The 23,429-nt window shown below is 40.0% G+C and overlaps 1 protein-coding gene and 1 long non-coding RNA gene across 7 annotated transcripts in view; both read left to right on the top strand.

Moving 5' to 3' along the window:
* Positions 1-365: 365 nt before the first annotated feature.
* LOC106566873 (uncharacterized) lies at positions 366-5,010 on the top strand. 3 transcript variants are annotated; one of them, XR_001319960.3, is made up of 4 exons: positions 370-883; positions 1,399-1,469; positions 1,615-1,759; positions 2,739-5,010. It is a non-coding gene; the product is annotated as an uncharacterized LOC106566873 (long non-coding RNA). The 3 variants fall into 3 exon arrangements; XR_001319959.3 differs by having other exon boundaries at positions 373-883; positions 1,626-1,759; XR_001319958.3 differs by having other exon boundaries at positions 366-883; positions 1,399-1,759.
* Positions 5,011-8,744: 3,734 nt separating this feature from the next.
* LOC106566874 (E3 ubiquitin-protein ligase MIB2) overlaps positions 8,745-23,429 on the top strand; it is a 74,386-nt gene continuing 59,701 nt past the window's right edge. For 2 of the 4 annotated variants that reach the window (XM_045693128.2, XM_045693129.2), the window contains exon 1: positions 15,574-15,722. In XM_045693128.2, the coding sequence (XP_045549084.2) occupies positions 15,656-15,722 (67 nt within the window). In that variant the 5' untranslated portion in view covers positions 15,574-15,655. Of the gene's footprint in view, positions 8,903-14,422; positions 14,593-15,573; positions 15,723-23,429 lie in introns of those variants that run through there. The other 2 variants (XM_014135383.3, XM_014135384.3) reach the window with 2 other exon arrangements.

A 23,429-nucleotide genomic window follows, 5' to 3' on the forward strand; every position in this document is an offset into this window, starting at 1 on the left:
ACATAAACTGTATAGGCATAATGCCTGTGATTTTTCAACAATCAACCAGCATTAGTTTCAGTGATGTCTGATCAATGTCAATAAATGAAAAAACAGCTTAAATGTATACTACACTAGAAGGGTCACTCAAACAAACCCATGAGGCATAGCTCAAGCATAGGGGTACATAGGATAAATTTTTGAGTAACAGAGTATATTATCACATATCCTGTATGGTTGGATAGACAGTGATAACCTCATTGTCCCAAAACAGAACTAATTAAAATAAAATAAAAGTTGCGGCCGATAAGTTTTTGGGGCTCCAAGACAGAAGCACTACAATGATGTTTGTCGCTAGGAAATGTCCCGCCCTCACAGGAGGCTTCTGAGCCTGTGTTGGGACCTGATTAGAATTAGGGTTTTACAGAAAAGCAGATTGATTTTGTTTGGTTAATTAATTTTTTGAGTAGTTAGTATGATATTTTATTTTTACCCAAATGTTAAATTGGCTATCATTATCCACTCGCATTGTAGCTGGCGGAATGCACATTTAATTGTTGCGAACGCCATTATACCATAGAAGAAGATCACCACACAGTTTTTTTTTTTTATATCGTGTCCGTGTGGTGTTATGTGGCTGGCTGTACTAATTACAAACAAGTGCAAAAATGTGTTACCTTTTTTACCGTTCTACCTACCAGAGATTCTACAAGTAGTTGCGGTTATCAAGAATAACGTGACCAACGATTATCCGCGGGGGTTTTCAGGCTGAATTGATGGGTAATGCATTTCGACGACAGCTGAGAAGTGATGTGATACTATCGATATACTTTCCTTCACAACAAAATGGAAGATTCTCAATTAGAATTAACCTAACGTTAGCTAGCCTAGTTGGAATAGCTGGGTAAGTTAGCTAGCTAACGTTACAGTCCTATTGAACTCTGAAAGCCATCAGCTAACGTTAAATCATATCGCTAAGTTATCTTTTAGTGTACACTGTCAATCAATTATGCTTATGGTTGCCATGGTAATCACTGCTAGACTGGTAGCTAGCTAAGTTACCTTTAGCAGGGTGAACATGTTTGTTCATTCTGATGCTAGCTAATGTTACTCTTATTTGGTATTTCAATTTGGTAGCGACCCATTCACCCTTGTGTTGTAAACACTATGTTATTAAAAATAGAATTGTCGATATAGCTAACTCACGCTCTGTTCGTGTGTTGGTATTAATGATGAATGTGTATAAACCGTCTATAGTTGGCTAACAATCGTGGTGCCAATTTAGTGACGCTAGTTAGCTAACAGCAAACTGACAATATTGAAATGTCCATGTTCGGTATGCTTAGTTAGCCAGTCTAATAGAGATCAATACAATTGTTGGGATGGTTAAGTTGTGTATTGTTCTATATTTTGTTGCAGGTGGTATAGAATCTTCCACCATGATGCGCGCTAACTCAGCACAAGGTGAAGGCAAGTTAGGTCAATTCACAGTAAGTATGGTATTAACATGAATTGGGTAGTGTTTGTGTTATGGGTTTAGAGGTAGCTTCAGGACCACAGAGTACCTTCCTGACCATAGTTTACCCCTCCTCTCTTTTTACCTTTTTCTTTTTGGAAAACTCTGGTTATCTGGAGTCATTCCACAGTGTCCTGCTGTTAAAATACCCCAATGCACGGGCATTTTGGGAACACAAGCATGAGGGAGTGGACACACCTTGCCGTTATGGAGCACAACAAGATTGTGGGACAGAAACCAGCAAGGGACACTGAAACTACAACAGTAATGACAGAACCACCTCATTCTTCTCTCTGCAGAAAACACAATAAATACAAAGACATGTCTACAAAATTCCCATGCAAAGGGCTACTATTGACAAGAATAATTTGTCAAAGTCAATGGGCTGGGGGGTGTTTACAGAGAGTATTTTGAGATGAGGAAAGGGATTTTGGTTCTGCTTAGACAGTAAATATATTGTTAGTGGTGGAAAAATGACCCAATTGTCATACTTGAGTAAAGGTAAAAATACCTTAATAGAAAATGACTCAAAAGTGAAAGTCACCCAGTACAATACTACCTGAGTAAAAGTCTAAAAGTGTTTTGGTTTTAGATATACTTAAGTATCAAAAGTTAAAGTATAAATCATTTCAAATTCATTATATTAAGAAACCCAGACGGCACCATTTTTATTTACGGTTAGCCAGGGGCACGTTCCAACACTCAGACAACATTTACAAATGAAGCATGTGTTTGAGTCTGCCAGATCAGAGGCATTAGGGATGACCAGGGATGTTCTCTTGATGTGTGTGAATTGGACCATTTTCCTGTTCTGCTAAGCATTCGAAATGTAACAAATACTTTTGGGTGTAGGACATTTTTGGAGTAAGAGGTACATTACTTTCTTTAGAAATGTAGTGGAGTAAAAGCTGTCAAAAATATAAATAGTAAAGTACAGATACCCCTAAAAACTACTTAAGTACTTTACACCATTGTGTATGAGAGCGATTAAGGTAACATTTCTCCTCAATCTCCCATACACAACAATTCATACTGTGTAAGGACTTCCTTTCAAAGACTTTTCACACTTCCTTGAGCCCGCCCCAGCCCATTCACTTTCCTCTCAAAAGCAGCTCTCAATGTTCCCTAAACAATACGCTAGCTGGTCCCATTCGGTTGATGCCTTTGCCACCAAAGGCGTGTTGCCCTACATCCCTTCCACAAAAAGTGTAAAATGCTAACACCACAACCATGTCTTTTCCAGGAGATGTGCAGTACCAGGAAATATTCTGCAAGAGGACCAAACAGTTGGTGGTTAAGAAGCCCTACACCACTTTCGGCAGAGTTTTATCCAACTGGCCATTCACCGCAGACAGGATAAGCCCATCGCCATTGCACAAAGAGTCTCCACTTCCCCAGTGCACCATGCCAAACACAATTGCCAGTGTACCGAAGCCAGATAAAGGACTATTGCTGCATTTACACAGGCAGCCCAATTCTGATATTTTTTTCACTAATGGGTCTTTTGATCAATCAGATCTGAAAAAGATCTGTTGTGAAACAATATTAGAATTGGGCTGTCTGTGTAAACGCAGACAGTGTGGCTCAGCATAAGATCATGTAGAACACACTGGAGGATGGCTCATAATAATGGCCAGGACGGCGCAAATGGAATGGTATCAAACACATTGAAACTATGTGTTTGATGTATTTGATATCGTTCCACTCTAGCCATTACCACGAGCCCGTCATCCCCAATTAAGGTGCCTCCAATCCTGTTCCTGGAGAACTACCCTCCTGTAGGTTTATGCTCCTACCCTAGTTGTAACTAACCTAGTTCAGTTTATCAACCAGCTAATTATTAGAATCAGGTGTGCTAGGTGAGGGTTGGAGTGAACCTACAGGATGGTAGCTCTCCAGGAATAGGGTTGGAGAGCCCTGATTTAGAACCACCATCAAATAAATATAGATATTTTCTATTAGTCTTTTAAATTTGTCTGCCCTTACGAATTCACAGAAGACATATATATTAAAACTGTACAGGGCTCTGTAGCATCAAACAGATGCTAGACATTCAGATATCCTCTGTAGACTCTCTACAGATGGGACTTATTCACCATAGTAACCACCTTAACCAAGCCTCAGAGCGTCAGGGACTGACTGGGCCAACCCAACAGCAGGTCCCTCACAATGAGGGGTGGGCTTCAGCTTAGCACACAATTCCAAAACCACATGAGTGGGCTTGGGCTATATGGAGATTAGCATAAGTGCTATGTACTGGTTGTGCATCCCACCTAAACTTATCTGTAATTACTGTATTGGGCTGTAGTTCTGCTCTTGTTTTTAGTGTATTTTTTAAAAATACTGCATTTTTGGTGTCCTGTTGTGCATATAAAATATGCCATAAAGCAATGATGCGCAAATATTTGGAACTCATTGTACAAGATGAGATGTTATATTTTACGTAATTTATTTAAATATATATATATATATATATGCATAATAATATGTGCAGTAGAGTGGGAAAGCATGGATGAGAATAAAGACTCAGAAGTTGTGGCACCCCTTTGGGTGGGTCATAGTGCAAAAACATTTTGGGGACCATGGCCACAAGCAACACATACTCCCTCTGTTGGACTCCTGTGATAAAGCACTTGCATCACTCAGTTACTGTTGCTGAAAGAACATTGTTTGAACATCATTGCATTGTTCGTAATAACGTTGAAAACGACTAATTCTCTCTCAGTTGTAAAGTACCTGTAGATTAACTATAGACAGACCGAATCAACAAAGTGGTAATGAATAGTATAGTGATCTGGATGCACCTTTTTTAAATAAACAGATTTGGTGTAACATGACAAGGGAATGGAATGGAGTACAACTTGTATGGAGTCATTTGATGGCACAAAAAAAACGAATGATTTTTTAAAAATGTCCAGAACACATGGTCTGTTTTTCTGCCACCATCAGAGAGCGCTATTTCCACTTTAACCTCAACTAGCCTGGACCGCCACTCTTCGCAATTTGATGTGTTTATTTTGTTAGTTGTGAGAACGACGCTTCAATGGCACTTTTGTTTTGAAGAGAGAAGTCAAGCGAAAGGTTGATGCAGCGTTTAGCTAGTTACCTACGGAGGTTGACTAGCTAGGTGGCTTGCTTAGTTGCTGCCTCAAGCTGAAGTATACTGAACAAAACTAAAAACGCAACATGCAACAATTTCAAAGAATTTACTGAGTTACAGATCATATAAGGAAAGCAGTCAATTTAAATCAATAAATTGGGCCTTAATCTATGGATTTCACATGACTCGGCAGGGGTGCAGCCATGAATGGTCCTTGGAGGGCACACATCTAGTAAAAATGTTGGATTACATAATGAATAGTGCTGAACAATTTGTGCTTTTTGAAGTCGTTTATGTTCAATTATTAAAATAATCACTGTTTGCAATTTCAATAATTTTGTAGACAGTAAATGCACTATGCATTTTGTGGGTTGAATGCTATAACACAAAATAAAAGAAAAGTAGTGTCTGCCCATTACTGCTTATCACTTATTAACCATAATTTATTCACATTAATATTTGTTTTATTTGATACATTTATTTTTTCATTCCAAGTCATCTCATCTCTATAGAGCTGCTGCCTATGCTGTCTGACAAATTCACTATTTTAGTAGTTCTTCAAAGTAAAAAAGGCATGCTTTTATATGACTGCTGAATGCCAAAGTATCAAACACTTATATAATGTATTTTCAGGTAGCGATACCAGTGGTGTAAAGTACTTAAGTAAAAAGTACTACTCAAGTAGTTTTCTGGGGGTATTTGTACTTTACTATTTATATTTTTGACAGCTTTTACTCCACTACATTCCGAAAGTGTCTTGCAAAAGTATTCACCCCCTTGGCGTTTTTCCTATTTTGTTGCATTACAACCTGTAATTTAAATGGATTTTTATTTGGATTTCGTGTAATGGACATACACAATATAGACCAAACTGGTGAAGTGAAATAAAAAAAATGTCTTGTTTCAAAAAATTATAAAAGGAAAAGTGGTGCGTGCATATGTATTCACCCCCTTTGCTATGAAGCCCCTAAATAAGATCTGGTGCAACCAATTACCTTCAGAAGTCACATAATTAGTTAAATAAAGTCCACCTGTGTGCAATCTAAGTGTCACATGATCTGTCACATGATCTCAGTATATATACACCTGTTCTGAAAGGCCCCCAGAGTCTGCAACACCACTAAGCAAGCAGCACCATGAAGACCAAGGAGGTCTCAAAACAGGTCAGGGACAAAGTTGTGGAGAAGTACAGATCAGGGTTGGGTTATAAAAAAATATCTGAAACTTTGAACATCCCACTGAGCACCATTAAATCCATTATTAAAGAATGGAAAGGATATGGCACCACAACAAACCTGCCAAGAGAGGGCTGCCCACCAAAACTCACGGACCAGGCAAGGAGGGCATTAATCAGAGAGGCAACAAAGAGACCAAAGATAACCCTGAAGGAGCTGCAAAGCTCCATAGCTGAGATTGGAGTATCTGTCCATAGGACCACTTTAAGCCGTACACTCCACAGAGCTGGGCTTTACGGAAGCATGGCCAGAAAAAAAGCCATTGCTTAAAGAAAAAAATAAGCAAACACGTTTAGTGTTCTCCAAAAGGCACGTGGGAGACTCCCAAAACATATGAAAGAAGGTACTCTGGTCAGATGAGACTAAAATTGAGTTTTTTGGCCATCAAGGAAAACGCTATGTCTGGGGCAAACACAACACCTCACATCACCCCGAGAATATCATCCCCACAGTGAAGCATGGTAGAGGCAGCATCATGCTGTGGGGGTGTTTTTCATCGGCAGGGACTGGGAAACTGGTCAGAATTGAAGGAATGATGAATGGCGCTAAATACAGGGAAATTCTTGAGGGAAAGCTATTTACGTCTTCCAGAGATTTGAGACTGGGACGGAGGTTCACCTTCCAGCAGAACAATGACCCTAAGCATACTGCTAAAGCAACACTCGAGTGGTTTAAGGGGAAACATTTTAAAAGTCTTGGAGTGGCCTAGTCAAAGTCCAGACCTCAATCCAATTGAAAATCTGTGGTATGGCTTAAAGATTGCTGTACACCAGCGGAACCTGATGTACAGGTTCCGCTGCCTTGAAGAATGGGCAAAAATCCCAGTGGCTAGATGTGCCCAGCTTATAGAGCCATACCCCAAGAGACTTGCAGCTGTAATTGCTGCAAAAGGTGCCTCTACAAAGTATTGATTTTGCATCTTCAAAGTGGTAGGCATGTTGTGTAAATCAACAAACCCCCCCAAAAATAAATTTTAATTCTAGGTTGTAAGGCAACAAAATAGGAAAAATACCAAGGGGGTGAATACTTTTGCAAGCCACTGTATATAAAATGATGTACTTTTTACTCCATACATTTTCCCTGACACCCAAAAGTACTCGTTACATTTCGAATGCTTAGCAGGACAGGAAAATTGTCCAATTCACACATCAAGAGAACATCTCTGGTCATCCCTACTGCCTCTTATCTGGCAGACTCACTAAACACAAATGCTTCATTTGTAAATTATGTCTGAGTGTTTGAGTGCCCCTGGCTATCCGTAAATGAATCAAAACTAGAAAATTGGGCCGTCTGCTTTGCTTAATATAAGGAATGTAAAATTATACTTTTACTTTTGATACTTAAGTATATTTTAGCAATTACATTTGCTTTTGATACTTAAGTATTTAAAACCGAAAACTTTGATAAATTAGTATTTTATTGGGTGACTCACTTTTACTTGAGTCATTTTCTACTAAGGTATTTTTACTTTTACTCAAGTATGACAATGATGTACTTTTTCCACCACTGAGTGATACCATGCAAAGCAACTGCTTTCTGTCCCTCACGCGTTCTCTCTTCTCTGTCTGCTCCACACAGATCCGACAGTAAGTGAGCAGGCAATGGATTATGGTCATTGTAGTGAATTACCACGTTTTCTGTGCTAAACTATGTAGAATATTGGCCTGTTTGAAACTTCAACTCCCTACTACATGGCACGGTTTGATCAGATTTATCTTTACAGAAACTAGCATCAAGCTCACAGAAAAAAAACCTACGAAATAGAGTTCAAATAATTTCACCAATGTAGGTCAATTAGTTATTTAAAACCCCCAAAATAACAGACATTTCGGTTAATCATTCAGCACTAATGTTGAAAAAATTTGACTGCAGAATTTATTACCCAGCATTGAATCAATGATGCTGTCGGTCTGATCAAGAAGTCAATCTGCTAGTTAAATTACGTTACTAGATAGGTGACAAACTATGTTCCTCTGAGCAGGCTATTGTTATTGAATGTTTACAGGAAACATGTGTACATGCAATACATGAATAGATACATTTTATGCAGGGGTTAGCCAACCATAAATTTCTGTGCATGAGAAATCAAGAACTGACGCACTGTATTTCCTCCACAATTCATTGTATGGGCACAGATAGAACAATGAGCCAGATGTTTCACCGGATGTGTAAATCTGAAGCATCCAGTTGGCTTTTTCACTCACCACCAAATATGATGATAAGAGGAAACCCAGTGGCTGGCGGTGGGAGAAGATGGAGCACAAATTAGAAAACCCGTTGCCAAATGACAATTGAAAATATTTTGTTTTCCACTGAGACAGCTTTTAAACAAATTAAAACAGAACTGAAAAGGAGAAGAACAATCTAAACGAAACATGTCCATATTTAGTCCATTTAATTTTTAAATAAATATATATAATAAAAATTAAAAAAAAATCATAAATGGAACAAAGCCAGAGAATGCAAACACATTTATGTATCTCTTGAAAGCGAAAAGTATCAGTGAGCTTTGGTTTTAAAGCTTTAAAGTTGATCATGTTTTAAAAAAACATTAAAAAGGAGAGGATTTTGGCCAACGTTCTGCTTATTTTCTCATCTATGAAACATTTGATCTCAGTACAGTTTTCTGTTCCCCAAACTAGACTCTGTTACGGACAGTGGACTAAGTTTAGTAGACTTTACCCTTTGCCAAAGTTTTTAAAATTGCTTGTTTAGAAGGAGTTCAAGGGCAAATTGAGTTAATGCACACGCCCACTTTAGAGTTCCCTAACCGAAATATGCAAATAGATGCTAGAACGCGCCAATAGGATCACGCTAGCTAGTGCCTGGCTCGGCCCACCTCCTTGGTTGTTCTGCCCACTATGGTTCATTTGCCCCCATTGGAAACGACAGGCTGTGGTCTATCTTGGGTTAGTTCTAAGAAATCTTTGGTATGGGCGTGTGGCTGACTGGCTAGGTTGCTACTTGCTAGTTAGCCAATCAACTTCCGTCCTGAGCACAGCAGACGTCAACCATGACCATAGACACCCATATGGAGTTACACGTTAACACCGATTAAATATTTGAAGTCGGGTAAGGAAAGCACGACAAAACATTTTTTTCGAACTAGTAGCTTAGCTAAAATGTTAGCTAGAAGTTTTTAGAGTTAGCTAGCTAAATGTGTGCTAGCTAGCTAACGTTAGCTTATCAGGACTACCAGCTGTACCAATGAATGTAGCTAACGTAATGCATATCAGGGGTGTAACTGATCCATTAAGGCGATTCTGTTGCAAAACGTTTCGTCTGTTCGTAAACGTTTTGTAACAGAAACCGTTGACTCCAAACGGAAAACGTTTCTATTGGATAAATGCAGGTAGGTCCCGCCCCGTTTCGTTCAGGATGGTTCTGTTTGGATCTTAAACGGTAAACGTTTTCACGACGTAATCAATAAACCTCAGTCCATGCATGGCAGCTGTTGTCGCCTAATGTCATTATGGCCATTGAAAAGGATAGAATTACGGCATTTTAAGCAGCTATGTGGATTGCACTTTAATGTATATCCACTTACTTTCACACATTTAAAACCCACGTGGGTCTAACGTTACACCTATACCTCCTGAAATTCAGGAGTTGCCAAAGTGTTTACATTGTGTGTCAGTCAAGTAGTTTATGTTCATTTGGTGCAACGTTCATTACATTTTTGTAGGCTGATTGGCTAAACTAGCAACATTAGACCTGCTGCCAAAGAATAGCCTCAAAGCCTCAATATGGTTGTATTGCATAAATGAAGTCAGCTACATAATAAGTAGGCCTATGCCTTTAGTTAGCCCAAAGCCTTTATCAGGGGTGGCAGGTAGCCTAGTGGTTAGAGCTTTGGACAAGTAACTGAAAGGTTGCAAGATCGAATCCCTGAGTTGACAAGGTAAAAATCTGTCATTCTTCCCCTGAACAAGGCAGTTAGGCCATCATTGAAAATAAGAATTAGTTTTTAACTGACTTTCCTAGTTAAATAAAGGTTAAAAAAAATATACATGAAAATCTCTGTTTAGCCTAACATCGCACCATAAGGACAATTATGTGACCTTACCCCTCTTACCTTACACACTATGTTTGGTTTCAATAGCAGGTGTGAGCCTGCTTCTTCACTGGTATCAGAAGTGTCATAACTTAAAGATAAACTCCAGATTTTGATGATAACATTGCCCAATGCCCCTGATTTGCAATGACCCCTCTCTGGGGTGACCCATTGATTTGCATACTCCTCAGCCAGAAGAAATATGACTTGTGTGTGGGTCTTTCTATAAACTAGGGTACCAGTGAGGATTTCCTACACTGGACAACTTGTTACAGCTGCTCATAAGTCATTTATAATAATCAGATTTTTTTCTCATGTCATTACATTAAGATTTATTCATAGCTATATTCAATCAAATTCACCAGTTGATTTAAAACCTGTTTAACCCTTTCTCATGGTTGGTGTCTTGATGGATTTGTCCAAAATTGTGTGACATAAAACATTACTTTTCTGTCCTAGCATTTATGACAGTGTAAGTTGTCGTTATAGCATATATTAAGCATTAATCAGTTAAATTAGACACTGAACTTTAACACTGTAAGAATCCTGGCTCTAGCGGTTGGACAGTTTTTTTGTATAGAGATCTCAGAAATGAAGTATAACTACATTTCGTGTCTCCTTATGTGATGGGGTGAAAACAGTTTTCATGGGCACACAAATCCCCCAAAATGTACATTACCAGTCAAAAGTTTGGACACACCTACTCATTCAATGGTTTTTCTTTATTTTTACTATTTTATACATTGTATAATAATAGTGAAGACATCAAAACTATGAAATAACACATGGAATCATGTACAGTTGAAGTTGGAAGTTTACATACACCTTAGCCAAATAAATTTAAATGCAGTTTTTCACAATTCCTGACATTTTATCCTAGTAAAAAATCCCTGTCTTAGGTCAGTTAGGATCACCACTTTATTTAAGAATGTGAAATGTCAGAATTATAGTAGAGAATGATTTATTTCAGTTTTTATTTCTTTCATCACATCCCCAGTGAGTCAGAAGTTTACATGCACTCAATTAGTATTTGGTAGCATTGCCTTTAAATTGTTTAACTTGGGTCAAATGTTTCGGGTGGCCTTCCACAAGCTTCCCACAATAAGTTGGGTGCATTTTGGCCCATTCCTCCTGACAGAGCTGGTGTAACTGAGTCAGGTTTGTAGGCCTCCTTGCTCGCATACGCTTTTTCAGTTCTGCCCACAAATTTTCTATAGGATTGAGGTCACTGATGGCCACTCCAATACCTTGACTTTGTTGTCGTTAAGCCATTTTGCCACAACTTTGGAAGCATGCTTGGGGTCATTGTCCATTTGGAAGACCCATTTGCGACCAAGCTTTAACTTCCTGACTGATGTCTTGAGATGTTGCTTCAATATATCCACATAATTTTCCCTTCTCATGATGCCATCTATTTTATGAAGTGCACCAGTCCCTCCTGCAGCAAAGCACCCCCACAACATGATGCTGCCACCCCCGTGCTTCACGGTTGGGATGGTGTTCTTCGGCTTGCAAGCCTCCCCCTTTTTCCTCCAAACATAACAATGGTCATTATGGCCAAACAGTTCTATTTTTGTTACATCAGACCAGAGGACATTTCTCCAAAAAGTATGATCTTTGTCCCCATGTTCAGTTGCACACCGTAGTCTGGCTTTTTTATGGCGGTTTTGGAGCAGTGGCTTCTTCCTTGCTGAGCGGCCTTTCAGGTTATGTCGATATAGGACTCGTTTTTACTGTGGATATCAATACTTTTGTACCGGTTTCCTTGACAAGGTCCTTTGCTGTTGTTCTGTAATTGATTTGCACTTTTCGCACCAAAGTACGTTCATTTCTAGGAGACAGAACGCGTCTCCTTCCTGAGCGCTATAACGGCTGCGTGGTCCCATGGTGTTTATACTTGCATACTATTGTTTGTTCAGATGAACGTGGTACCTTCAGGCATTTGGAAATTGCTCCCAAGGATGAACCAGACTTGTGGAGGACTACAATAGTTTTTCTGAGGTCTTGGCTGATTTCTTTAGATTTTCCCATGATGTCAAGCAAAGAGGCGCTGAGTTTGACGGTAGGCCTTGAAATACATCCACAGGTACACGTCCAATTGACGCGAATGATGTCAATTAGCCTATCAGAAGCTTCTAAAGCCGTGACAATATTTTCTGGAATTTTCCAAGCTGTTTAAAAGCACAGTCAACTTAGTGTATGTAAACTTCTGACCCACTGGAATTGTTATACAGTGTATTATAAGTGAAATAATCTGTCTGTAAGGAATTGTTGGAAAAATTACTTGTGTCATGCACAAAGTAGATGTCCTAACCGACTTGCCAAAACTATAGTTTGTTAACAGGAAATTTGTGGAGTGGTTAAAAACTAGTTTAAATGACTCCAACCTAAGTGTATGTAAACTTACGACTTCAACCATACATACATACATGCATACATGCATACATGCATGCATACATACATACAGTGCCTTCAGAAACTATTCATACCATTTTGACTTATTCCACATTTTGATGTTACAGCCTGTATCTCACCCATCTCCACACAATACCTCATAATGACAAAGTGAAAACATGTTTTTAGAAATGTTTGCAAATGTATTCCAAATGAAATATATATATCTCGTTTACATAAATATCAACACCATTGAGTCAATACTTTGTAGATTCATATTTGGCCCTTCTATTGCAGCTGTGAGTCTTTCTGGGTAAGTCTCTAAGTGCTTTCCACACCTGGATTGTGCAACATTTTGCCCATTATTCTGAAAGGACATCCAGCCAACTTGAAAAAGTCTGCGGGAAGCATTGGCGTAAACATGGGCCTGCATCCCTGTGGAACACTTTCAACACCTTAAAGAGTTGAGGCTGTTCGGAGGGAAAAGGTATATTTTGATCTCTTTTTTTTCTGTGTGAAAAACACCGAATTCTGCATTAACGAGACCCCTGGGGTGTGTCTATTTGAAGGGACTTTTATCCGGAGGTATCCGGCTAGTAACTGACTAAGGTTCAGGGCAGGGCACTGGGCGGAGGCCGGCTAGTGGTGACTATTTAACACACTGATGGCCTGGAGATAAACAGCTTCAATCAGTCTCCCGGTCCCAGCTTTGAAGCACCTTTACTGTCTCCTTCTTCTACATGGTAGCGGGGTGGCTGAGGTCCTTGATTATCTTCTTTGCCTTCATGTGACACGGGACTGTTTAAGTTCTGGAGGGCAGGCAGTGTGCCCTCATGCATTCGGCTGACCGCACCACCCTCTGGAGAGCCCTGCGGTTTGCGGAAGGTGCAATTGCCATACCAAGCGGTGATACAGCCAGACAGGATGCTCTCAATGGTGCATCTGTAGAAGTTTGATGGTCTTAGGGGCCAAGCCAAATTTTTTCAGTCTCCTGAATTTGAAGAGGCACTGTTGCGCCTTCTTCACCACACTGTCTGTGTGAAGGGACCATTTCAGGTCGTCAGTGATGTGCACGCTGAGGAACTTGAAGCTTTTGACCCTCTCCACTGTGGCCCCGTCAATCTCAATCTGCTGTGTGGCGCACCACAACCCCCTGTTCCTCCTTTTCATTGGCTAGTTGGCAGTAGGAATGCCAGCTGCATATTAGGTAGCTTGTTCATGAGCCAGTGACTGTTAGTAGAATGGCTGGCTGCAAAATGCACTGTCCGGTCCATGCCCTCCACAGCTGTGCCCATTACTGTATTACTGTGCTGTTCAAGGCTGTGAGAACACACACTATCCCCATTCCTCTTCCACTTCCCTTGCTATACCTCAACACACACACACAAACACACTCAGGTCTACTCACAGTCCGTGATTGAAAATTGGAACCAGTGCCAGGTGCTCATCCTTCAAGTCCCCATCCATCCTGCCCCTTTTCTAACACAGAAAAGCACAGCCTTTCTCCAAACACACTGCCCCTCCCTTCCCCCTGCTCTCGCTGCCCCTCCCCCTCATCTCGGTTCTCCGGCCGTCTGTTCACTGGCAGCAGAAAGAGAGAGAGAGGTGTCCCTGGGTATGGAATGGAAGCTGTGCAGCGCAGTGTGTAAAATACGCACACAGGCATAGTGTGTTGATGAGGGAGACAACGCATACCCGTGTGTGTCACTGGTGTTCGACAGTAACAACGGATTTAGCAGCTGAAGAGAATCCTGTCCGCCTGTGTGTGAGAGTGGGTGTGTACGTGTGCATGCATACACGCCAACCCGAATGGCCTGCCTGGGCAGCTAATTTCCTCACTGCCCTCCTCTGATAATCCCTGCTGACACTGCACACAAAGGACTAAACGCTGGCCGCATCCTCCAGAAAGACCCTCTTCACTCAGCTTCTCTGCCTGTCTCGTTCCGGTTCCCCACACCCAGGCTGGCTACAGGGAGGATGCTGCTGCCGTAACGCTGTATGCCTGCTGCTACATCACCTCTTGTTACTGGGCTGCTACCTCCTCCTTCACCTTCTCCTCTGCTGGTCCATTCTGCTGGTCCATTCTGCTGGTCCAGTCCCCCTCCACCACAGCACAGCGCTCTAGCCCCAGGATCCTCCCCCCTCTCAATCTCTCGCACTGGAGGTGTTCCTAGGCAGCTGGTGGAACCGCTGCATGGTCTCTTTCTCCTCACCATCTTGCGCTGATCTGAGGAGGCTGTCGCCGCTGCCTCCTCTCCTCCTCCCCCGTTTTTTTGTCTCTCGCTGACTGTGTCGCACGCGTCTATTCCAACAGGTAAACCTGTGAACCGAGCCACAATTTGTAGCCGTGACACAATATTTCACAAAATTGGCGCTAGTTTCAGGGCGACATGAGAATGATATTTGGAAATTCTGACAGTAATGTTTTGCCTTATCACATTTCTGGTAATGCAGTGCATGTATTGCTTTTAATGTTGCTATAGCTATTTAATTGTTTCGGTTTGAAGGATCACTAAAATTAGGGGAGTGTCTTTTGAAAACATGGCTGTAACCTGGAAACGTTTGTGTATTTATTTTATTCTGAAATGGAGCATGGACCATCTTATTAGATTTTTTTTCTTTATCGATAAATAGGACAGGACTGTCTTTTTTCCAGTAGGGCACAATGAAAGGTGGACCAGTGAAATATTTTAATATTATATATTATTAATAATAATATTTTATTGTTTGGAGAGGTGGCAAATCTCGGAAAACTGTTTATACATTTTGAGTTAGACAAATTTCTCACGTGAAAGGTATGCTATTTGATCATTTATTTTATTTAACTAGGCAAGTCAGTTAAGAACAAATTCTTATTTTCAATGACGGCCTAGGAACAGTGGGTTAACTGCCTTGTTCAGGGGCAGAACGACAGATTTTTACCTTGTCAGCTCGGGGATTCGATCTTGCAACTTTTCGGTTACTAGTCCAATGCTCTAACCACTAGGCTACCTGCCATCCAGCTATGAAAATAATTTTACACGTGTAATTTAATTCCCTCAATGTGGGTTGATCTAAGGGCCTACTCTAAATATTCAAAGCTATCATCAGTAGGCCTACTTCTGTAACTCATCAGTGATATGAATGCAGTTAGTGATACAGGACTACCATGGGTCTATTGCTACAACCCTTTGACAGACTTTCTTTACCTTGTTTTTTGTCACAGATAGTGAGTCCAGCATGTTCTGTTCCAAAAACAAAGAGCAAACTTCACCTCAAAGCAAATACTGTAGGACAGAAACTGCTTGAACATGTTTATTCCTCTAATAGCAGGATGACTGGTCCATAGTGCTAAGACAGTCACATTCACAAGGCAGTGACACAGCACAAAGCTGCTCATGGTGTCCTGCGACTCTGGAATAGAGCTCTTTGAGATGTTCAGGAGTGGGATGAAGGTCATGGGGAGTGAGTTTACTTCTCTCTTTTTACCAACTAGTGGATATGCTGACTCAATGTTGCATTATTTGGAGCAATGATATAATACAGAAATAGAATACTCAGTAGGATTGGGTACTGTTCAGGCTTCTGTTTAGATATTGTGTTTAGGATTGTTATGTGGTTTGTGATAATGGTTCAGAGGCTCTGGGATGCAAAAATGGCTTCTTTCTCAGCCACAGGGCGTCCAGTGAGAGTACATTGAGTTTTTGCCACATTCTGGCAATTTTCAATATGACTTAAATCTAAATACACACCAAATTATAAAAAAAAATAAAATAAATATATATATATACACTGCTTTACTCCAGTTGGCATATACTGATACAATGTAAACAGTCAATAATTACCTTGTACAGCAAGCTACATTAAATCAAAACCAGGGAAGTCACGAGCCTGAAATGGAAAACGGCAAATGAAGTTGGTCCAGTGTTTTAGCCAGGGTGAGCTAGGTGATGTAATCTTGCCAGATGGGTTGTTTATCCAGTATCCTTATTAATTTTCAGAAAACCCTGTGTCACCAGATGTTTCTGACATGCGTCAGTTCCATCAAGATTCCACCAAGTTTCTAGCCTAATTCTAGCAATACACACAGCCTATATACAAAGGCCTACCTACTTCAAAATGTGTGTATGCCTAGCCCTAGCATAGGCCTATATGATTTAAATAAATGATTATCCATATAGAATGTAAATAAAGCACATTATTACAGCGGTCTAGATGTAGATGGGCATCAGATGTTAGTGTGATAGAATATGATAACATGGCCGTGTGGGCACTCAATCCTACCTTTACCAGTGCTTCACATTATCACACTGTTGAAATTTAGTCAAGTCAATCAAATGTTCACAGTAAAGCATTGGACAGATATAGCATTTTTCTTCCGATATTTGTTGTTACAGACGGGCAAAGAATCCGAAAAATGTCATTTATGCTTGGGTAACTTTGAATATTTCGCTATTGATAAATCTGTGTCAACTTGCATTCAGTCCATGCACCTTGCCTCATATATAATGCTTAGAATTGTGGCAAAGGGCCACTCTCTTTGAAAATAGTGATTTCATTAGTAATGTTTTTTATTAATCCACCTATACAGGGTTGGAGACTTGGGTAGGCTATGTGTCTTGTGCACTGTTATCAGAAAATGCCCTTTAATTTACACTCTTATTATGCACCTAGAGAGTATTACCTTGGAGGTATGCTATTTCTGTCTCTGTCCGAGCGTCAGTGTGTGTGTGTGTGTGTGTGTGTTGGTGACGTCAGCTTCACAAGGCTAACATCCCAGAGTCGTCTCTTCACGTTTGATGTTGAGACTGGTGTTTTGCGGGTACTGTTTAATGAAGCTGCCAGTTGAGGACTTGTGAGGCGTCTGTTTCTCGAACTAGACACTAATGTACTTGTCCTCTTGCTCAGTTATGCACCGGGGCCTCTCACTCCTCTTTCTATTCTGGTTAGACACAGTTTGTGCTGTTCTGTGAGGGGAGTACTACACAGCGTTGTACTAGATCTTCAGTTTCTTGGAAATTTCATGGAATAGCCTTCATTTCTCAGAACAAGAATAGACTGACGAGTTTCAGAAGAAAGGACTTTGTTTCTGGCCATTTTGAGCCTGTAATCGAACCCACAAATGCTGATGCTCCAGATACTCAACCAGTCTAAAGAAGGCCAATTTTATTGCTTCTTTAATTAGCACAACAGTTTTCAGCTGTGCTAACATAATTGAAAAGGGTTTTCTAATGATCAATTAGACTTTTAAAGTGATAAACTTGGATTAGCTAACACAACGTACCATTGGAACACAGGAGTGATAGTTGCTGATAATGGGCCTATGTAGATATTCCATAAAAAATCTGCCATTTCCAGCTACAATAGTAATTTACAACATTAACAATGTCTACACTGTATTTCTGATCAATTTGATGTTATTTTAATGGACAAAAAATGTGCTTTTCTTTCAAAAACAAGGACATTTCTAAGTGACCCCAAATTTTGAACGGTAGTGTACATTTCTCATTACCGCAACACAATCTTTTCTGAATATTTGTTTTTGTCATAATTACTTGTGTATAGCCTACATGTTATTTTTATGGGCACATATTTGGATAAAGAACAAAAGGCACACTTTCAGATTAAGTCAAAATTACTAAAGTATACATTTTATTTTTCCTAATATTTCCTAAATATTGGTGCATTACGGTAATGATTGGCAGGTTTTGGAAATGAGAATGTATGTTTTGGTAGTTTGCCATTGAAAAACTGTAGTGAGCTCTTAGAGATTTAGTAACCCATCCATTGAAAAACTGTACTGAGCTCTTAGAGATTTAGTAACCCATCCATCATCAAACTGTGTCATTTGTTAATCCCAAATGACTTGCATAATTCTAAAATCACTGATTTTAATGCAATTGACTAAAATACCTTATTTTAGAATAGGTACTCTAATTACTTGCATGTACTTTCAAAAGTGAACTTAAGCATGAAGTTACTTTTTTAGAAAAAGTAATTTCTCCAAGGTCTTTACAGGTAATTTTGGTGTATTAGGATGTGGATATTTGTAGTTCTAAGGTATGTTAGATGTATTTTTAAATTGAATGGGATCCTATGGGCAAATTGCATAATATGATATGCCTATAAAGTATCTAAATACAGTACCAGTCAAAAGTTTGGAAACACCTACTCATTCAAGGGTTTTTCTTTAGTTGTACTATTTTCTACTTTGTAGAATAATAGTGAAGACATCAAAACTATGAAATAACACATATGGAATGATGTAGTAACCAAACAAGTGTTAAACAAATCAAAATATATTTTTGATTTTCGATTCTATCAGCAAGGCCCTTTGCCTTGCTGATAGCTTTGCATACTCTTGGCATTCTCTGAACCAGCTTCACCTGAAATGCTTTTCCAACAGTCTTGAAGGAGTTCCCACATATGCTGAGAACTTGTTGGCTGCTTTTCCTTCACTCTGTGGTCCAACTCATCCCAAACCATCTCAATTGGGTTGAGGTCGGGTGATGGTGGAGGCCAGGTTATCTAATGCAGCACTCCATCAATCTCCTTCTTGGTCAAATAGCCCTTGCACAGCCTGGAGGTGTGTTGAGTCATTATCCTGTTGAAAAACAAATGATAGTCCCACTAAGCGCAAACCAGATGGTATGGTGTAAATAAATTACTCTCCGACAGTGTCACCAGCAAAGCACCCCCACACAATCACACCACCTCCTCCAGACTTCACGATGGGAATCACACATGTGGAGATAATCCGTTCACCTACTCTACATCTCACAAAAACACAGCGGTTGGAACCAAAAATCTCACATTTGGACTCAGCAGACCAAAGGACAAATTTCCACCGGTCTAAGAAAGTCTCTTCTTCTCATTGGTGTCCTTTAGTAATGGTTTCTTTGCAGCAATTCGACCATGAAGGCCTGATTCACGCACTCTCCTCTGAACAGTTGATGTTGAGATGTGTCTGTTACTTGAACTCTGTGAAGCATGTATTTGGGCTACAATTTCTGAGGCTGGTAACTCTAATGAACTTATCCTCTGCAGCAGAGGTAATTCTGGGTCTTCCTTTCCTGTGGCGGTCCTCATGAGAGCCATTTTCATCATAGCGCTTGATGGTTTTTGTAACTGCACTTGAAGAAATGTTCAAAGTTCTTGAAATTTTCCGGTTTGACTGACCTTCATGTCTTAGTAATGATGGACTGTCGTTTCTCGTTGCTTATTTGAGCTGTTCTTGCCATAATATGGACTTGGTCTTTTATCAAATAGCCCTATCTTCTGTATACCACCCCTACCTTGTCACAACACAACTGATTGGCTCAAACGCATTATGAATGAAAGAAATTCCACAAATTAACAAGGCACACCTGTTAATTGAAATCCATTACAGGTGACTACCTCATGAAGCTGGTTGAGAGAATGCCAAGATTGTGCAAAGCTGTCATCAAGGCAAAGGGTGGCTACTTCGAAGAATATAAAATATTATTTGATTTGTTTAACACTTTTTTTGGATACTACTACATGTTATTTAATAGTTTTGATGTCTTCACTATTATTTTACAATGTAGAAAATAGTAAAATTAAAGAAAAACCCTTGAATGAGTAGGTGTGTTCAAACTTTTGACTGGTATTGTATGTGGGGTATGGACCAAAAACACACATGTCAAAATGAAGGATATCCTCCTTTTAGTGCTAAAATGCAAACTCCAGATTGTGGCTTTAAGTACATTTAAAATGGGGTTTATACACCCATATTTCCTGACAACCCCTACTTAATCAAATAACTGATGTTTCACAAAAAATATATACTATAGGTATAAGTAGTGGTCCTAGTAAATCATTCAAGTTACCAGCACAGCACACCCATTGACTATACATTAAAATTAGCTTATTATCCTTACTGAAATTAAGGTTCTCATTACCGAAATGGACCCCAAATATTATGTGTTTGTGAAAAATGTGTGTTTCGGTAATGAAAGACCCTGAGCTGCAAGTAATAGCAGACAACCATTATGAGTCAGCAAACAATTGACCACATCAATAAACCCTATTCATCCTTCCATGTTGGTAAGGTAATGGTTCTCTAAGATTTCCCAATTTGAGCTTTTTAGTAATTTCGGTAATGAGAAGGTCAGGTGTCGTAAAGGGGGTGTTTAAGAAGAATCCTCATTCTGAAGGCATATAAGTGAAGTAATTAAATGAACTTGTGCTCATCTAAAGACTACTCCTCTAGATGATGCATCATGGTTGAATAATAATATTTAGAAATAAAATATTGGGGTTTTTACAGCAACTTGAAAAAGTGTTGCGGTACTGAGAAACATGGCCACAGATGCAGTGTTTTTACGTAATAAATATTATAGTTTAATGTAGACTTCAAGTAGTATAACATTTGTATGAATTATGGACAAACTACAGCAACAAATTTTGTTTTATTCAAAAAAATTATATTTTTCTAAAGTAACATTTTATAAGTGACCCAAGAATTTAAACTGGGCGCATTTCGGTAATGACGACAATTTTGGGATGAAAATGTACAAAGTTCTAGGGAAATTTTGAAAACATTTAAGACTGCCATAAACTAAGCATCTTAGTCTTCAGAATGATAGTTGATTGTGGCAGATGCATCATGGTTTTCTAATGATTTGTTACTGCAATGGCTAAAACTGGTTTCATGCGAATCACCCAACCACAGGCCCCTGTAGGGCCCACAACATAATATGGACCTTTGCTGTGTTGGTGTTGTTGGTTTTTGGCTTGCTTGCGCTCTTGCTTGCCCATTCTGCCATAGGCCTTACAGTAATTATAGGTGGGTACAATTTGGTGGCTGAGAATCCTTTTGAATAACCTGGTTGTCCTTTATGGCAGTCCTACTCCTTTTTCATGTTGATTTATTGATTAGGTCCTAAACGTGGTCCACCCAGAAGTCTGCTGCACACCTTTGTGGGAAGATCCGTTTAGCATGCCACAAATGTAACCCATTGATTGTGAATATCGATTCCCAGTTTTTCTTCTTTGGTCCGATGTCAGCCAACTAGCCACTGTATCCTACTGGGTTGAGCTAAGCTCCCACTGTGGAACAGTGTTCTTCTAAAGCCAGGATAAGGGCTTGTTGTGTAGGTAGTCACCCCCAGATTCATCCATGCTGGGAGTGTACTTGGCACAGTCAGTCCTAGTCCAATTTAATTCTGATTAGATATCAGTATGCTCTGGCAGGCCGGTGAAATCCCTGCCTGATCAAGATGCACAAGCATGGAGGGAGATTGGTAGGCAAATGTCTCCTTTCCCTAATCTCCATAGATCTCTCCATCCAAAGGATGCATCTCAGTCATTTCAATTATCCCAACCTTTTCTGTTCCGGGGACCAACAAATCACTGTCAATCTCTTTAGGACAACCAGTCAATTTTATCAGTGAATATAACAGATTAAAGGTTTTATTATTATTATTATAAACTATTTGCTTTGTGAAAAGTAATGTAAAATTGCTTATAATTCCATTAGTCTAATACTCCCATGTCCCAACTGTGAGGCCTATTCTTTTTGGAAGAAACATATGTTAAAAACATTCGGACCACCTGCAGTAGAAAGCAACTGGCCTAGACGATCTCTTTCTCCTAGTTTATTTTCCTGTATCAAGGGTGATCTGAAAGAACTGCTAGGATTTCTAATTTATTGCTTTCACCTCACCGGTAGATCAGAGCAAAAGGAGAAGAGTAGCCAAGGACAGGAAGCTACTTTAGACTATCGATACTCACCCTGAGGCTCCCCTTTAACACAGTGTCAGATGACTGGCCAGAGCTATTAATCCAGTGAAGGCAGGCTAAACTGTGATTTTAGGGCTGGAGAAAGTGAGTATGAACCCCCCACTCCACATGTTTTCACGCTTAAGCAGATACCTTTAATACACAGTAATCCCTGTAAACATACAAATATAATCTCAAATTTAGTATAATAATTTTGTTCGGCCTATTGCTGCTGGATTAAGATGGATTAGGCCTATACTAAACCAAGTATCTGAATACTTATCATGGGATTAAGACTGAATTAGGCACCAACAAAAAAGGCATTTGGTCTACACTGTCAGTTGTATCACCCAGGGTGAATAAATGTCGTTTGTAAGCATAAAGCTTCATAGGTAGTGTTGTATGCATGGGTAGATAATGGTTGCAGGTTCTCTCTGTTATTGGAAGCTGTGAGTGTGAAATAGTCTTTCCAGTGAGATGTGACAATTTAAAGGGAGAGCTGTCAAAAGTTCAGAACTTCTGTAGATTAGGCTACATGTTTGGTTTTAACAAGGGAATATGTCAAATTTGAGTGTGTTTCACTTTCCGATCCATTTGTGACAGGCCTGTTTTTCTTGGATTCGTCTCTGCTTTTTTTCTTGTCCTCACACAAATGCACAAACAAAATTCTGTAGGCCGTTACGTAAAGGCTGCAAGCCCACAGTAGGCAGCCCAGGCAGGCAGATGAGGAGGATGCAGAGAGACAGGCTGATCTAGTGTGCTCCACATCTACAGGCGGCTGGACTGCCTGCCTCTATCTATGCAGTCGCACCCCCTCGATTCCCCTGTGTACTGTAGACACAGACCGAAGCAGCATCCAGGAATGCCATCACCAACATGATCAACCAAAGCCAAGCATTTGTTGGCCGAGGGACAACCGAGGTAGGCCTCCCCCGCCTTAACAACGGTAGGGAAACTGGTTCAATACCATTGCTAAATAGCATTGTAAATTCATTGACCGTGGTTAACTCAGCGGTTTAAAAAAGGTGACTGTGCTTTAGCCTCTTGTTGTGGCTGTGTAGACAGACAGTGTTTCAACAACCTGTCAGCTGAGACATTCCTCCTAGTGGTTAAGAGCATTGGGCCAGTAACCAAAAGGTCGCTGGTTTGAATCTCCAAGGTGGAAAAATCTGCCATTCTGTCCTTAAGCAAGGCAGTTAACCCCCAACAACAACTTCTCCCCGGTTCCCGATGACGTCGATTAAGGCCGGACCTCTCTAATTCAGAGGGGTTGAGTTAAAAGCAAAAGACACATTTTGGTTGAATCCATTCCGTTATGAATGGATTCAACTGACTACACTACATGACCAAAAGTATGTAGACGTGCTCGTCGAACATCTCTTTCCATAATCATGGGCATTAATATAGACTTGATCCTCCCTTTGCTGC

This window comes from Salmo salar, chromosome 13 (assembly GCF_965601325.2).
Source record: "Salmo salar chromosome 13, fSalSal1, whole genome shotgun sequence".
Taxonomy (NCBI): Eukaryota; Metazoa; Chordata; class Actinopteri; order Salmoniformes; family Salmonidae; genus Salmo; species Salmo salar.